At 45.9% G+C, this 17,246-nt stretch overlaps 1 protein-coding gene across 17 annotated transcripts in view; it reads left to right on the top strand.

Moving 5' to 3' along the window:
• LOC105472075 (BRCA1 DNA repair associated) overlaps positions 1 to 16,935 on the top strand; it is an 86,779-nt gene extending 69,844 nt beyond the window's left edge. For all 17 annotated transcript variants that reach the window (XM_011725004.3, XM_011725002.3, XM_071083197.1 and 14 more), the window contains 5 exons: positions 2,665 to 2,748; positions 9,765 to 9,819; positions 11,691 to 11,764; positions 13,564 to 13,624; positions 15,437 to 16,935. In XM_011725004.3, the coding sequence (XP_011723306.2) occupies positions 2,665 to 2,748; positions 9,765 to 9,819; positions 11,691 to 11,764; positions 13,564 to 13,624; positions 15,437 to 15,561 (399 nt within the window). In that variant the 3' untranslated portion in view covers positions 15,562 to 16,935. The remainder of the gene's footprint in view (positions 1 to 2,664; positions 2,749 to 9,764; positions 9,820 to 11,690; positions 11,765 to 13,563; positions 13,625 to 15,436) is intronic.
• The last annotated feature ends 311 nt before the right edge of the window (positions 16,936 to 17,246 follow it).

The raw sequence follows: 17,246 nt of genomic DNA, 5'->3' as shown, positions 1-17,246 counted from the left end.
TTTGTAGAAAACTGTTCAGTGTTGTTGAAGAAAACTCTTCATATTAATATGCAGTCCAGGTGCAGTGGCTCAACACTTATAATCTCAGCACTTTGGGAGGCTGAGACAGGAAGATTACTTGAGGCCAGGAGTTTCAAACCAGCCTGGGCAACATAGTGAGACTCTGTCTCCACAAAATTTTTTTTTTAATTAGCCAGGCATGGCAATGTGCACCTGTAGTCTTAGCTACTGAGGAAGCTAAGCCAGAAGAATCACTTGAGCCCAGGAGTTCAAGGCTGCAGTGAGCTATGATCATACCACTGCACTCTTAACACTTGCACAGAGCAAGACCCTATCTCTTAAAAAAAAGTGTGTGTGTGTGCATATGCGTATATACATATATATACACATGCAAATGTATCTTTATAATTCAAATTGCTTCAAAAAGATGTTGCACTTTATGATACTGAGAACAGTGAGAAGTAAATAAGATAGAGTGTAGGAGAAGGAACAATTTTAGAGCAGCCATCTGAGAACTTCTATGACAACAGATCAGGCAAAATAAAATGTGAAAGTAATTTTATAGGCCGGGCGTGGTGGCTCATGCCTGTAATCCCAGCAGTTTGGGTGACTGAGGTGGTTGGATCACTTGAGGTCAGGAGTTCGAGACCAGCCTGGTCAACATGGTAAAACCTTGTCTCTACTGAAAATATAAAAAATTAGCTGAGCACAGTGGCATGTTGGCCAGGCTGAGGCTGGCCTTGAACTCCTGACATCAGGTGATCCACCCACCTTGGCCTCCCAAAGTGCTGGGATTACAGGTGTGAGCCACTGTGCCTGGCCAGATGCGTGAATTTTGAGATGTATACTAGACATCTGGATAGAGAAGTTAAGTAGGCAGTTGGACACATCGTATGAAGCTCAGGAGTACAAGGAGGACTATAAACATGGGAGTCTTCTGAAAAATTTATCACTAGACTCCTCATTCAAGTAACTAGGAAATGTCAGATATTCTTCCCCTAGTAATAGCCGGTGGTTATACTCTTTTTCTTCACAATACTCTTGGCAACACATAAGGCCTTCCCTACAATGTGAGTTTCAGTCAGACTTGTTTCTGAGCATTCTTCCTCAAGTTTCTCCCCAGTCTCATTATTCTTTATTCTCATGTCCATGACTAGTCATAATAGTGATTACGAAAAACCTCTAACTTTCTTTAGTGTATTGAATGTATATCTTATCATTTTGGTTGTGTTAACTGTGTAAATCTCTCAGTGGAAATCTGAAAAGCCTTTATTTCCTTAGATGATAATATGCAATTGATTTAGGAGAAAGGGAATTTTTCAGTTACCTTTATAACAGCAAAATATTAGCAGTTTAATCTAAACGCTAAGTAAATGTTTTGAGAGGAGATAGATGTTGAAAATCAAGATACATTAAGTCCCAAGTGAGGTGAAAAGCTGACTGTTAATTTCTGCACACAAAGATTTGCTTCAGTGAATTGATTTCAACAGCTGAGATACTGATCATTTCACCTGGTCTACCAAAAAGAATGATTTTACTTTCTTTTTTGTCAAATCTCTGCCCAGCAATTCTTTTTTTTTCTTTCGTTTGTTTGTTTGTTTTTAGCCAGGTCTCACTTTGTCACCCAGGCGGGAGTGTGGTGGTATGATCATAGTTCACTGCAGCCTCCAACTCCTGGGCTCAAGTGACCCTCCAGCTTCAGCTTTTCAATAAATTGGGACTACAGGCACATGCAACTATGCCTGACTGAAATTCTATATATCTTTTTTGTAGAGAAGGGATCTCACTGCGTTGCCCAGGTGGATCTCAAGCTCCTGGTCTCAAGCCATCCTCCTGCCTCAGCCTCCCAAAGTGCTAGGGTTATAGGTGTGAGCCATTGGTGTCCAGCTACTACCTGCCTGGCAATTCTGAATGCCTTAATTTTTTTTTTTTTTTTTTTTTTCTTGAGACAGAGTTTCACTCTGTCACCCCAGCTGGAGTGCAGTGGCATGATCTTGGCTCACTGCAACTTCCGCCTCCCGGTTTCAAGCAATTCTCACGCCTCAGCCTCCCAAGTAGCTAGGAAGTAACTGGGACTACAGGCGCACGCCACCACGCCCAGCTAATTTTTGTATTTTTTTTAACTTTATTTTTAATTTTTTGAGATGGAGTCTTGCTCTGTCACCCAGGCTGGAGTGCAGTGGCACCATCTCGACTCACTGCAACCTCCACCTCCTGGGTTCAAAAGATTCTCCTGCCTCAGCCTCCCAAGTAGCTGGGATTACAGGCGCCTGCCACCACACCCAACTAATTTTTTGTATTTGTAGTAGATAGAAGGTTGCACCATGTTGGTCAGACTGGTTTCGAACTCCTGACCTCAAGTAATCTGCCCGCCTCAGCCTCCCAAAGTGCTAGGATTACAGGCGTGAGCCGCTGCACCCAGCCTTGTGTTTTTTTGTTTTTTGGTTTTTTTTAGTTAAGCGGAGTTTCACCATGTTGGCTAGGCTGGTCTCAAACACCTGACCTCAAATGATCCAACCACCTCGGCCTCCCAAAGTGCTGGTATTACAGGCGTGAGCCACTGCCCCTGGCCTGAATGCCTTAAACATGACATGTCTGCTCCACTTCCATTGAAGGAAGCTTCTCTTTCTCTGATCCTGATGGTTTGTGTTTGGTTTCCTTCAGCATGATTTTGAAGTCAGAGGAGATGTGGTCAATGGAAGAAACCACCAAGGTCCAAAGCGAGCAAGAGAATCCCCAGACAGAAAGGTAAAGCTCCCTCCCTCAAGTTGACAAAAATCTTACCACACCACTCTGTATTCCAGTTCCCTTTACAGAGATGGGCCACTTCATCTCGTAAGACTTACTACATACATACACACTGCTTAGATACTTTCATGCAGTTTCTTTTTTCACTCTTCCATTCCAACCACATAAATAAGTATTGTCTCTACTTTATGAATGATAGAACTAAGATATTTAGAGAGGCTGTATAATTTGGATTCCTGTCTGGGGTTCAGATCTCAGCTGATAAGTGGAAGAGCTGAGACTTTAAGCAGATGGGAATCTAAAGCCTTTGCTCTTTTCACTTCACTGGGGTGTCTTTCTCTCTCTCTCTCCGTTTTTTTTTTTTCCCGAGACGGAGTCTCACTCTGTCATCCAGGCTGGAGTGCAGTGGTACGATCTCAGCTCACTGAAAACTCCGCTTCCCAGATTCAAGCAATTGTTCTGCCTCAGCCTCTCAAGTAGCTGGGATTATAGGCATTGCCACCACACTGGGCTCATTTTTTGTATTGTTAGTAGAGACAGGGTTTCACTGTGTTGGCCAGGCTGGTCTCGAACTCCAGATCTCAGGTGATCCCCCCAACTCAGCCTCCCAAAGTGCTAGGATTACAGGCGTGAGCCATCACGCCCAGCCTAGAGTGTCTTTCTCTAAAGCAGTGTGGTAAATGCTGTGAGCAAGCCATACACAGTGCTGTCTGTGGAAGCATAGAAGAGGAAGTGATTAATAATAGCTATTTTTTTTTTTTGAGACGAAATCTCACTCTGTCGCCCAGGCTTGAGTGCAGCGGCACAATCTCAGCTCACTGCAACCTCTGCCGCCTAGGTTCAACCAATTCTCCTGCCTCAGCCTCCCGAGTAGCTGGGATGACAGGCGCCTGCCTCTGCACCCAGCTAATTTTTATAGTTTTTAGTAGAGGCAGGGTTTAACTATCTTGCCCAGGCTGGTCTTGAACCCCTGACCTTGTGATCTACCTGCCTTGGCCTCCCCAAGTGCTGGGATTACAGGCATGAGCCACCGTGCCTGGCTAATAATAGCTAAAATTTATACACTGTTCACTAGGCCAGGCACAGTGGCTCATTCCTGTTAGTTATCCCAGCACTTTGGGAGGCTGAGGCAGGCAGATCGCTTGAGCCAAGGAGTTCGATACCAGCCTGGGCAACATGGCAAAACCCCATTTCTACCAAAAAAAAATATACAAAAATTAGCCAGGCGTGGTGGCATATACCTGCAGTTCCAACTACTTGGAAGGGTGAGTTGAGAGTATCTCTTGATCCCAAGAGGTGGGGGTTGCAGTGAACCGAGATTGCGCCACTGCATTCCAGCCTGGACGACAGAGAGAAGGTCTCAAAAAAAAAAAAAGATCACTTTATGCCAGGGGCTGCTGTAAAGGCCCAACCATGTTTTAAGTAATTAACAATTTTATGACAACTCTATGAGCTATGTACTGTAATTATGCCTATATTACAAATGTGAAAATTTAGGTTCAGAGAGGTTGAATAAGTTGCCCAGAGTCACACAGCTAGTAAGTGATGGAACTAGAAGTTGAACTCAGGGAGTCTAGCTCCAAGTCTAAACTCTTTGTTAATTTATTTTTCGGGCCAGAGTCTTGCTCTGTCACCCAGGCTGGAGTGCAGTGCCGCTATCTCTGCTTACTGAACTTGGGAGGAACTTTTACTTCCCAAGTTCAAGCAATTCTTGTGCCTTGGTCTCCCAAGTAGCTAGGATTACAGGCATGTGCCACCACACCTAGCTAATTTTTTGTCTCATTCTGTTGGCCAGTCTGGAGTGCAGTGGCGCAATCTCAGCTCACTGCAGCCTCCAGCGCAGGTTCAAGTGATTCTTGTGCCTTAGCCTCCCAAATAGCTGGGATTACAGGCACTTGCCACCACACCCAGATAATTTTTTGTATTTTTAGTAGAAACAGGGTTTCAACATGTTAGCCAGGCTGGTCTCAAATTCCTGACCTCAGATGATCTGCCCGCCTCAGGCTCCCGAAGTGCTGGGATTACAGGGGTGAGCCACCATTCCAGCCTTAATTTTTTTTTTTTTTTTTTTTTTTTTTTTTTTTGAGACGGAGTCTCGCTCTGTCGCCCAGCCCAGGCTGGAGTGCAGTGGCGCGATCTCGGCTCACTGCAAGCTCCGCCTCCCGGGTTCACGCCATTCTCCTGCCTCAGCCTCCCGAGTAGCTGGGACTACAGGCACCCACAACCGCGCCCGGCTAATTTTTTGTAATTTTTAGTAGAGACGGGGTTTCACCGTGGTCTCGATCTCCTGACCTTGTGATCCGCCCGCCTCGGCCTCCCAAAGTGCTGGGATTACAGGCGTGAGCCACCGCGCCCGGCCCCCAGCCTTAATTTTTATATTTTTATTAGAGATGGAGTTTTGCCATGTTGGCCAGGCTGGCCTTCATCTCCTGGCCTCCAGTGATCCACCCACCTCGGCCTCCCAAAGTGCTGGGATTACAGGCATGAGCCACTGCACCCGGCCTCCAACTCTAAACTCTTAACAATACCATAGTTTCTTGAAAAGTTATTGAAGGCTTCACAGAGGGAAAAAAAATGGAGCATTCTAACAATTTTGCAGATGAGACCCAAGAAGACTCAATGACTTTCTCCAGATCATATTGTAGCAGATGACATAGTCAGAACTGTGACTTCCTCTCAGGGAGAACTCTGTGCAAGATTTCACACCTACCTGTCAGGCCTGAGCTGGCTGCTTTCTCAGCTCCCTAAGTGCTATGTTCCCAGTTTGCTTTTCTTCCTTTTTCAAGTGTGCACTGCTAGCCATTTCAGAACATCCCAGGCCGGTCACAGTGGCTCATGCCTCTAATCCCAGCACTTTGGGAGCCCAAGGCAGGTGGATCACCTGAGGTCAAGAGTTAGAGACCAGCCTGGCCAACATGGTGAAACCCCATCTCTACTAAAAATACAAATATTAGCTGGGTATGGTGGCAGGCACCTGTAATCCCAGCTCGGGATTACTCAGGAGGCTGAGGCTGGAGAATCGGTTGAACCTGGGAGGCAGAGGTTGCAGTGAGCCAAGATTGCGCCACTGCACTCCAGCCTGGGGACAAGAGGGAGACTTCGTCTCAAAAAAAAAAAAAAAATCCGAGCTGGGTGCAGCGTCTCACGCCTGTAATCCCAGCACTTTAGGAGGCCAAGGCAGGAGGATCACTTGAGCCCAGGAGTTCAAGACTAGCCTGGGCAACATAGTAAGACTCTGTCTCTACAAAAAAATTTAAAAATTAATTGGGTGTTGTAGCACACTCCTGTATTCCCAGCTACTCAGGAGACTGAGGTGAGAAGAATGCTTGAGCCTGGGAGATCGAGGCTGCAGCAAGCCTTGATGGTGCTACTGCACTCCAGCCTAGCCAACATTGTGAGACCTTGTCTCAAAACAAAACAAAACATCCTTCTACTGAGCACTTTCTGTTCTTTTATAGAAACTTAACAGGGAACCAGTAGAGGTAATTTCCTAAGGAAAACTGCTTTGGGACATGATCACAAATCAAGCCTGGAGTTTTGAACTCTTGAGGTCAGCCTGTTTTTACCTTCTGAGCCTATCAAGTAATTGTTCCAGATGCCAAGAAAAGCTGCTGGCCTTATTTCTGCTTCTGCCTTTACCACAGGGGAGCACCATGTGAACCAGTCCTCTGTTTTTCCTCCACTGTATGCTAGGCAGTATTAGCACAAGATTCTTCCTTTCTTTAAAAAGAAATTCTAGTGCTTTGGATTTTTTCCTCTGTGCAGAATAGCAATAATGGAAAGTATGTGGTCAAAGTAATGACATTCTGAGGATACTAAATGTCACCATAGTATTTTTCTCTGGAAGAGAAATGTATGTGTAGAGGTGAAACTTCGCATTTCCTTTTTTTTTTTTTTTTTTTTTTTGTGGGAGGATGAAGTTTTGCTCTTGTTGCCCAGGCTGGAGTACAATGGCGCGATCTCGGCTCACCGCAATCTCTGCCTCCCGGGTTCAAGTGATTCTCCTGCCTCAGCCTCCCAAGTAACTAGGATTACAGGCATATGCCACCACATCCAGCTAATTTTGTATTTTTAGTAGAGATAGGGTTTCTCCATGTTGGTCAGGCTGGTCTTGAACTCCCGACCTCAGGTGATCCACCCACCTCGGCCTCCCAAAGTGCTGGTATTACAGGCCACTGCACTCAGCCTGAAATTTCAAATTTATTTTTTTCCTTTTTCTTTTTTTTAATTTGAGACGGAGTCTCGCTCTGTCACCCAGGCTGGAGTGCAGTGGCGTGGTCTTGGCTCACTACCAGCTCCGCCTTCCAGGTTCACGCCGTTCTCCTGCCTCAGCCTCTTGAGTAGCTGGGACTACAGGCACCCCCCCACCACGCCCGGCTAATTTTTTGTATTTTTAGTAGAGACAGGGGTTTCACTGTGTTAGCCAAGGTGGTCTCAATCTTTTGACCTCGTGATCCGCCTGCCTCAGCCTCCCAAAGTGCTGGGATTACAGGCATGAGCCACCACACCCATCCCAAAACTTCAGATTTCTTGTCTCATAACTAGACATCCTCATCACTGAGTGTTAGCCTGGATATAAGCATTCCTAATATTTTGTACTTTTCATGTCAGCATTTGGCTCCAGCTAGCTGCCTGGAGAGAACTTCTAGCATTATGAACATGCAGGTCCTATCAACAGGTTGGGGGTGCAGTTTATTCATACAGATAGTGAGAGTGGCACAGATGGATGCTGTCCCTTAAAACAAACAGATTTGTCTTTGGGAGGCTGAGGCGGGTGTATCATGAGGTCAGGAGTTCAAGACCAGCCTGGCCAACATAGTGAAACCCCGTCTCTACTAAAAATACAAAGAATTAGCTAGATGTGGCCGGCGTGGTTGCTCACACCTGTAATCCCAGCACTTTGGGAGGCTGAGGCGGACGAAGCACAAGGTCAGGAGATCAAGACCATCCTGGCTAACATGGTGAAACCCGTCTCTACTAAAAATACAAAAAATTAGCCGGGCGTGGTGGCAGGCGCCTGTAGTCCCAGCTACTTGGGAGGCTGAGGCAGGAGAATGGCGTAAACCCGGGAGACAGAACTTTCAGTGAGCCGAGATTGCACCACTGCACTCCAGCCTGGGCTACAGATCAAGACTCTGTCTCAAAAAAAAAAAAAATAGCCAGGATTGGTGGTGTGCACCTATAATCCCAGCTACGTGGGAGGCTGAGGCAGGAGAATTGCTTGAACCCAGGAGGCAGAGGTTGCAGTGAGCTGAGATCACGCCGTTGCACTCCAGCACAGGTGACAGTGCGAGACTCCGTCCCAAAAAAAAAAAAACAGACTTGTCCTGCTGCCCTTTCTTTTCCCTCTGGCAGGAGAGAGAGAGAGAGAGAGAGTGTGTGTGTGTATATGTGTGTCCGTCTGTCCGTCCGTCCGTCCGTCCGTCCATCTGTCTGTCTGTCAAGGGGGAGGGTGACCACTTTCTAAAAGGCCATCTGTGTATTTTTAGCTTCCTGATTTTTTTCTCTATGGCAGTCTCTTTGAAGCCAGGTGAATTTTAGGCCTTGGCAATTTTCTTTTTATTAGAATGGGACCGTCAAGACAATGAGAGTCACCCAAAACATATCCATTCAAATGATACAATTTTAGGGTTTATTTTTAAGTGATACCCAAGTTTTTTGCTAAGAACCTATGCCAGTGTGTATATGAGAATTTGCACTGTCCCACACTGTTGCCACCAGCCACATGGGACTGTTTAAAGTTAAATTTTACAAATCAGCCAGTCGTGGTGGTGTGCACCTGTAGTCCCAGCTACTTAGGAGGCTGAGGCGGGAGGATTGCTTGAGTGCAGGAGTTCAATGCTGCAGCAAGCTATGATCGTGCCACTGTACTCCAGCCTGAGTGACAAAATGAGACCTCATCTCTTCAAAAAAAAAAAAAAAAGAAAAATATGAAGTTTAGTTCTTCATTCACCCTAACCACATCTCCAGGGCCCAATAACTATATGTGACTCATGGCTACCTTATTAGCATAGATATAGAACACTGTGACTATCACAGAAAGTTGTTTTGAACAGTGTTGCCAAACCCTGTAAGTGGAAGAGGTGGTGCAGTGTGATCTGTGTCTTCAGGAAACCAGGCAGTCAGACCAGTTCAATGAGGAGAGGCAGAACATGGCTTCACTTCTAAATTAAAAACTGCTTAGGTGGTCTAAAGATACAATGGCCATTCTCAGAGTAGTGAGAAGGAAGGAACAGATGTTTAGGGGGCTAGAAGAAAGTCAGAGAGGGCCGGACGCAGTGACTCATGCCTGTAATCCCAGCACTTTGGAAGGCCAAGACAGGCAGATAACGAGGTCAGGAGTTCAAAACCAGCCTGACCAACATGGCGAAACCCTGTCTCTACTAAAAATACAAAAATTAGCCAGGCGTGGTGGTGGGCGCCTGTAATCCCAGCTGCTCAGGAGGCTAAGGCAGGAGAATCACTTGAACCTTGGGGGCAGAGGTTGCAGTGAGCCCAGATTGCACCACTTCACTCCAGCCTGAGTGACAGAGTAAGACTCCGTCTCAAAAAGAAGGAAAAAAAAAAAAAGTCAGAGGAGACAAGGAGCATGTACACCTAAAATCAACATAGACCCCTCTGCTGATGGGGTCATGGTGAGTACTTGAGGTACCAAGTCTGGATAAACATCAAACTTCAGCCAATAGCTTTGAGTTTCTAGCCATCCAAGCCTTTTATTAAACATACAGAAGGACCTTTTTTCCCTTACATCTAACAAGTAAAAGCACCTACAAAGAATGCCTATAGAGTGTAGGTCAACTACATATGCACTTCAAAAAGATCTTCCGAAATCCTTTAGTGTTCTGGACATTGGACTGCTTGTCCCTGGGAAGTAGTAGCAGAAATCATCAGGTGGTGAACAGAAGAAAAAAGCTCTTCCTTTTTGAAAGTCTGTTTTTTGGATAAAAGCCAATATTCTTTTATAACTAGATTTCCTTCTCTCCATTCCCCTGTCCCTCTCTCTTCCTCTCTTCCAGATCTTCAGGGGGCTAGAAATCTGTTGTTATGGGCCCTTCACCAACATGCCCACAGGTAAGAGCCTGGGAGAACTGCAGAGTTCCAGCACCAGCCTTTGTCTTACATAGTGGAGTATTATAAGCAAGATCCCCCAATGGGGGTTCCTCAGATTGCTGAGATGTTGTAAAGGCTATTCTATTTCTCTATCACCCTCCAAACAAAACAGCACCTAAATGTTATCCTATGGCAAAAAAAAAAAAAAGCTATACCTTGTCCCCCTTCTCAAGAGCATGAAGGTGGTGAATAGTTAGGATTTAGTATGTTATGTATTCAGATGGCATCGAGCTGCTGTTAGTGCCAACATGTTAGTGAGAAAATACCTTTGGATAGGTAAAACTCAAGAAGTTCTGCTCTTCCTAAACCATTACTTACATAGAAGAAAGCACAGCAGCTGGCCCACCATGGACAGACCCAGAGCAGGGGAAGAATCTTGGTGAACATTTTTTTTTTTTTTTTTTTTTTTTTTTTTTTGAGATGGAGTCTTTGTTGCCCAGGCTGGAGTGCAGTGGCGTGATCTTGGCTCACTGCAACCTCCACCTCCCGAGTTCAAACGATTCTCCTGCCTCAGCCTCCCAAGTAGCTGGGACTACAGGCGTGTGCCACCACGCCCAGCTAATTTTTTGAATTTTTTTTTTTTAGTGGAGACGGGGTTTCACCTTGTTAGCCAGGATGGTCTCGATCTCCTGACCTCATGATCCACCCGCCTCGGCCTCCTGAAGTGCTGGGATTACAGGCCTGAGCCACCGCACCCAGCCCTCTTGGTGAACATTTTCTAATTAAACTTGACACTGAATACAATGTTATACTTAGGACTGCAATAAAGCTCACCTGGAGTTGCGCAGCACAAAGGCCCTGGTGTGTGTATAAATTTGGTTGGTTCTTTTCACAGCAAAAGCTACCCACCTTTGCCTCCTATGCCTGCTTCTGCCCATGGACTTAGGTCCTCTTACACCTTAGAGGAAGGCCTTAGCATCTGGTCACAGGCAGATGAGTGACAGCAAGAAAACCTGGCAGCAATGTAATTTTGTTTCCATCCTCTTTATTAGTTATCAATTGGATTTTTATGAAATTTCCAAGTTCCACTCAAGGATTTCTGTGTTTTTTTACTTTGGTATAGTGCAAACCAGGGTTGCCAGCAAGTACTATTTTGGGGGTGAGTTAGTCAGCCTTCGTTCAGTCAGACAGACAGGAGCACCTCAGCAATTCCCAGAAACAGGCTGATGGGAAAGAGCAACATACATGAATGTCTTGAAGAACACATCCAACAGGGCCCATTGGGCAGTTCTGATTTTCCAGGTACACGGAGAACATCTCCACAGTCTCTTCTGATTTCTTTCCCCCTGAGTATATGGATTCCAGCTCAGCATGTAGCCTTTCCCTGCTGAGTCTCTAACCCGGATGACGTGTATTTTTTTGACTGGATGAATTATCTTCCCATCTCTTGACATTTACAGTAATTACCACCAAGTATGGTATTTTCAGTGGCCATGATTATCAATTACCAACACAGAATTAGGATGAAGGGAGAAAGGGAGGGAAGGAAGGTGGGTGTTTTTTCACACAGTGTCTTAGCCAGCAATTTAGCAAATTAATGGAAATTAGATCTTCGATTTTTTTTTTCTTTCAAGCATTTTATTTGAGAGACTGTCAAACCTTCTACCAAGTGGCCTTATGGAGACTGATAACCAGAGTACATAGCATATCAGTGGCAAATTGACTTAAAATCCATACCCCTGGTATTTTAAGACCATTGTCCTTTGGAGCAGAGAGAGACTCTCCCACTGAGAGGTCTTGCTATAAGCCTTCATCCGGAGAGTGTAGGGTAGAGGACCTGAGTTAAGTACACAGATTACTGCGGTGATTTTACATCTAAATGTCCATTTTAGATCAACTGGAGTGGATGGTACAGCTTTGTGGTGCTTCTGTGGTGAAGGAGCTTTCATCATTCACCCTTGGCACAGTAAGTATTCGCTGCCCTGTCAGAGAGGAAGGGCACAGTATTCTCTCCTGTGATTGAGCAAGACTGGCACCTGTCAGTCCCTATGGACGCCCCTACTGTAGCCTCAGAAGTCTTCTCTGCCCACATACCTGTGCCAGAAGACTCCATCTGTAAGGGATGGGTGAGGATTTGAGAACTGCACATATTAAATATACTGAGGCAAAGCTCTTTCCCTCTAACTCTTTTTGCCATATGCCCCTCCCTCTCCTCTCTGACTGCCCCAGCATACTGTGTTTCAACAAATCATCAAGAAATGACGGGCTCGGCCGGGCACAGTGGCTCAAACCTGTAATCCCAGCACTTTGGGAGGCCGAGACAGGTGGATCACGAGGTCAGGAGATCGAGACCATCCTGACTGACACGGTGAAACCCCGTCTCTACTAAAAAAATACAAAAAAATTAGCCGGGCGAGATGGCGGGCGCCTGTAGTCCCAGCTACTCAGGAGGCTGAGGCAGGAGAATGGCGTGAACCCGGGAGGCGGAGCTTGCAGTGAGCCGAGATCGTGCCACTGCACTCCAGCCCAGGCGACGGAGCAAGACTCCGTCTCAAAAAAAAAAAAAAAAAAAGAAATGATGGGCTGGACGCTGGGCATGGTGGCTCATGCCTGTAATCCCAGCACTTTGGGAGGCCAAGGCAGGTGGATCACTTGTCAGGAGTTTGAGACCAGCCTGGCCAACATGGTGAAACCCCATCTCTGCTAAAAAAAAAAAAAAAAAAAAAAAAATTAGCCAGGCCTGGTGGAGCATGCCTGTAATCCCAGCTACTTGGGAAGCTGAGGTGTAAGAATCGCTTGAACCTGGGAGGCAGAGGTTGCAGTGAGCCAAGATTGCACCACTGCACTCCAGCCTGGGTGACAGAGTGAGGCTTCGTCTAAAAAAAAAGAGAAAAGGCCGGGCGCGGTGGCTCACGCCTGTAATCCCAGCACTTTGAGAGGCCAAGGCGGGCGGATCACGAGGTCAGGAGATAGAGACCATCCTGGCTAACATGGTGAAACCCCATCTCTACTAAAAATACAAAAAATTAGCTGGGCGTGGTGGCGGGTACCTGTAATCCCAGCTACTTGGGAGGCTGAGGCAGGAGAATGGCATGAACCCATGAGGCAGAGCTTGCAGTGAGCCGAGATTGTGCCACTGTGCTCCAGCCTGGAGAATCGCTTGAACCCGGGAGGCAGAGATTGTAGTGAGCTGAGATCACGCCACTGCACTCCAGCCTAGGTGACAGAGCGAGACTCCGTCTCAAAAAAAAAAAAAGAAAAAATGAAAAAATGATGGACTGGGCCTAGTGCCTCACACCTATAATCACAACACTTTGGGAGGCCGAGGTGGGAGAATCGCTTGAGCCTGGGAGCTCAAGACCAGCCTGGGAAATACAGTAGGACTTCATGTCTACAAAAAAATTATTAAAAATTAGCTGAGGCCAGGTGCGGTGGCTCATGCCTGTAATCCCAGTGGAGAAGTTGAGCCCAGGAGTTTGAGACCAGCCTGGGCAACATGGCGAAACCTTGTCTGTACCAAAAATACAAAAAAATTAGCCAGGGGTGGTGGTATGTATCTGTAGTTTCAGCTACTTGGGAGGCTGAAGTGGAAGGATTGCTTGAGCCCAGGAGGCAGAGGTTGCAGTGAGCTGAGATCACACCACTGCACTCCAGCCTGGGTGATGGAGCAAGACCCTGTCTCAAAAAAAAAAAAAAATGATGACGTGACAGTTCCAATAGTCCTGCTCTCACACTCTCAATGCTCTTTCCTTCCTGGGGATCCAGAGTTTCCACCCAATTGTGGTTGTGCAGCCAGATGCCTGGACAGAGGACAATGGCTTCCATGGTAAGGTGCCTGCATGTACCTGTGCTATATGGGGTCCTTTTGCATGGGTTTGGTTTACCACTCATTACCTGGTGCTTGAATAGCACAGTTCTTAGCACATTTTGAATATTTGTTGAATGAATGGCTAAAATGTCTTTTTGATGTTTTTATTGTTTGTTTTATATTGTAAAAGTAAGACATGAACTGTTTCCATAGGGTGGGAGTAAGATATGAATGTAGATCACAAAAATATAAATCAAGGCCGGGGATGGTGGTTCATGCCTATAATTCCAGCACTTTGGGAGGCCAAGATGGAGGCCAAGGTGGGAGTGCAGGAGTTCGAGACCAGCCTGGGCAACATAAGGAGACTTCATCTGTACAACAAATTTAAAAAGTAGCTGGGTCTGGTGGCAGATGCCTGTAGTCGCAGCTACTTGGGAAGCTGAGGTGGGAGGATCACTTGAGCTCAGGAGGTCGATGCTACAGTGAGCCACGATCATACCACTGCACTCCAGCCTGGGCGACACAGCGAGACCGTGTCTCAAAAAGAAAAAAGAAAGTATAAATTTACACAAAAACAATAAAATAATCCCAGTAATTCCACTACTGGGAGATGATCACCATAAAATTCCACCAGGCATATGTGCATATATATACACGGGTGTATTTTATAAAATGTGATCATAATTACACTGTTTTGCTTTTTTCCTTAAGATATCACATACATTTTTCCATATTGTTAAATTACAGTGCTGCTTTCCTGGTGGCTTTCCTTTAACAGATTGAAGTTCATGTTAATACAGTTGCCAGAGGCTGTGGGCTTTCACCAGCTGTCACTCCTTGGGCCTCTTCAGAGCAAGGCCTTATGTCCTGAAGCATTGCTTTTTTTTTTTTTTTTTTTTTGAGGTGGAGTCTCACTCTGTCACCCAGCAGGCTGGTGTACAGTGGCCCAGTCTTGGCTCACTGCAACCTCCACCTCCTGGGTTCAAGTGATTCTTCTGTGTCAGGATCACCTGACATCAGGAGTTTGAGACCAGCCTAGCCAACATGGTGAAACCCCATCTCTATTAAAAATACTAAAAAAAAATTAGCCAGGCATGGTGGCACACGCTTGTAGTCCCAGTTACTTGGGAGACTGAGGCAGGAGAATTGCTTGAACCCGGGAGGTGGAGGTTGCAGTGAGCTGAGATTGCACCATCACAATCCAGCCTGAGTGACAGAGCGAGACTCCATCTCCGAAAGAAAAATATAATTATCCTGGCGTGGTGGCAGGCACCTGTAATCCCTGCTACTTGGGAGGCTGAGGCAGGAGAATCACTTGAACCTGGGAGGTGGAGGTTACAGTGAGTTGAGATCGTGCCATTGCACTCCAGGCTGAGCAACAGGAGCAAGACTGTCTCAAAAAAAAAAAAAAGGCCAGGCGTAGTGGCTCACGCCTGTAATCCCAATACTTTGGGAGGCCAAGGCAGGTGGATCACCTGAGGTCAGGAGTTCAAGCCCAGCCCGGCCAACATCGTGAAAACCCGTCTCTACTAAAAATGCAAAAATTAGCCAGGTGTGGTGGCGTGTGCCTGTAATTCCAGCTACTCGGGAGGTGGAGACAGGAGAATTGCTTGAACCCGGGAGGTGGAGGTTGAATGAGCCAAGATTGCGCCATTGCACTCCAGCCTGGGCAACAGAGCAAGACTCCGTCTCAAAAAAGAATAATAATAATTGGCTTCTACCTCATTAATCCTAAGAATTAATGCAACCAGGACCCTGGAGTCTATTGATTAGAACCTGGTCCAGGAGAATGAATTGACACTAATCTGTGCTTGTGTTCTCTGTCTCTAGCAATTGGGCAGATGTGTGAGGCACCTGTGGTGACCCGAGAGTGGGTGTTGGACAGTGTAGCACTCTACCAGTGCCAGGAGCTGGACACCTACCTGATACCCCAGATCCCCCACAGCCACTACTGATTGCAGCCAGCCACAGGTACAGAGCCACAGGACTCCAAGAATGAGCTTACGAAGTGACCTTTCCAGGCCCTGGGAGCTCCTCTCACTCTTCAGTCCTTCCACTGTCCTGGCTACTAAATATTTTATGTGCATCAGCCTGAAAAGGACTTCTGGCTATGCAAGGGTCCCTTAAAGATTTTCTGCTTCAAGTCTCCCTTTGAAATCTGCCATGAGCACAAAATTTTGGTAATTTTTCACCTGAGAAGATTTTAGACCATTTAAACGCCACCAATTGAGCAAGATGCTGATTCATTATTTATCAGCCCTATTCTTTCTATTTGGGCTGTTGGCTTAGGGCTGGAAGCACGGAGCGGCTTGGCCTCAAGAGAACAGCTGGTTTCCCTAAATTTGCTTCTCTAAAACCCTGTGTTCACAAAGGCAGAGAGTCAGACCCTTCAATAGAAGGAGAGTGCTTGGGATCGATTATGTGACTTAAAATCAGAATAGTCCTTGGGCAGTTCTCAAATGTTGGAGTGGAACACTGGGGAGGAAATTCTGAGGTAGGTATTAGAAATGAAAATGAAACTTGAAGGCTGGGCATGGTGGCTCACGCCTGTAATCCCTGTACCTTGGGAGGGTGAGGCAAGTGGATCACTGGAGGTCAGGAGTTCAAAACCAGCCTGGCCAACATGGTGAAACCCCATCTCTACCAAAAATACAAAAATTAGCCAGGCATGGTGGTGGACACCTGTAATCCCAGCTACTCGGGTGGCTGAAGCAGGAGAATCGCTTGAGCCCGGGAGGTGGAGTGGTTACAATGAGCCAAAATCATACCACAGCACTCCAGCGTGAGTGACACAGTGAGACTGTGGCTCCAAAAAAAAAGAAAGGAAAATGAAACTAGAAGACATTTCTAAAAGTCTGAGGTATATTTGCTAGATTTCTAAAGAATGTGTTCTAAAACAGCAGAAGATTTTCAAGAACCGGTTTCCAAAGACAGTGTTCTAATTCCTCATTAGTAATAAGTAAAATGTTTATTGTTGTAGCTCTGGTATATAACCCATTCCTCTTAAAATATAAGACCTCTGGCATAAATATTTCATGTCTATAAAATGACAGATCCCACCAGGAAGGAAGCTGTTGCTTTCTTTGAGGTAATTTTTTTCCCTTTGCTCCCTATTGCTGAACCACACAGCTTCATAAATAATTTTGCTTGCCAAAGGAAGAAAAAGTGTTTTTCATAAACTCATTATCCAGAACTGTTTATAGCTGTTGGAAGGACTAGGTCTTCCCTAGCCGCCCCCCCGTGTGCAAGGGCAGTGAAGACTTGATTGTACAAAATACCTGTTGTAAATATTGTGCTGTTAACACTGCAAATAAACTTGGTAGTAAACACTTCCACCATGAATGACTGTTCTTGAGACTTAGACCAACTGACTTGTTTCAGAGCCTTTTCACTGTGCTTCAGTCTCCTCCTCTGTAAAATGGGGTTAATGATAGTATCAACCTCTTAGGATTTATTGAGGCAGCTTAAATACCTTTTGTATTTCCTGTTGCTACCAAAACAAATTGTTGCAAGGTCAGAAGTCTGAGGTGGCTCAACTGTTTCTTTGTTTCAGGTTTCATGAGGCCAAAATAAAGGTGTTTGCAGGGCGTGTTCCCTTCTAGAGGCTCTGGGAATAAGTCCTTGCAGTTTTAGAACTAAG

This window comes from Macaca nemestrina, chromosome 17 (assembly GCF_043159975.1).
Source record: "Macaca nemestrina isolate mMacNem1 chromosome 17, mMacNem.hap1, whole genome shotgun sequence".
NCBI classification, from domain to species: domain Eukaryota; kingdom Metazoa; phylum Chordata; class Mammalia; order Primates; family Cercopithecidae; genus Macaca; species Macaca nemestrina.
This window is presented reverse-complemented; position numbering and strand designations above follow the sequence as displayed.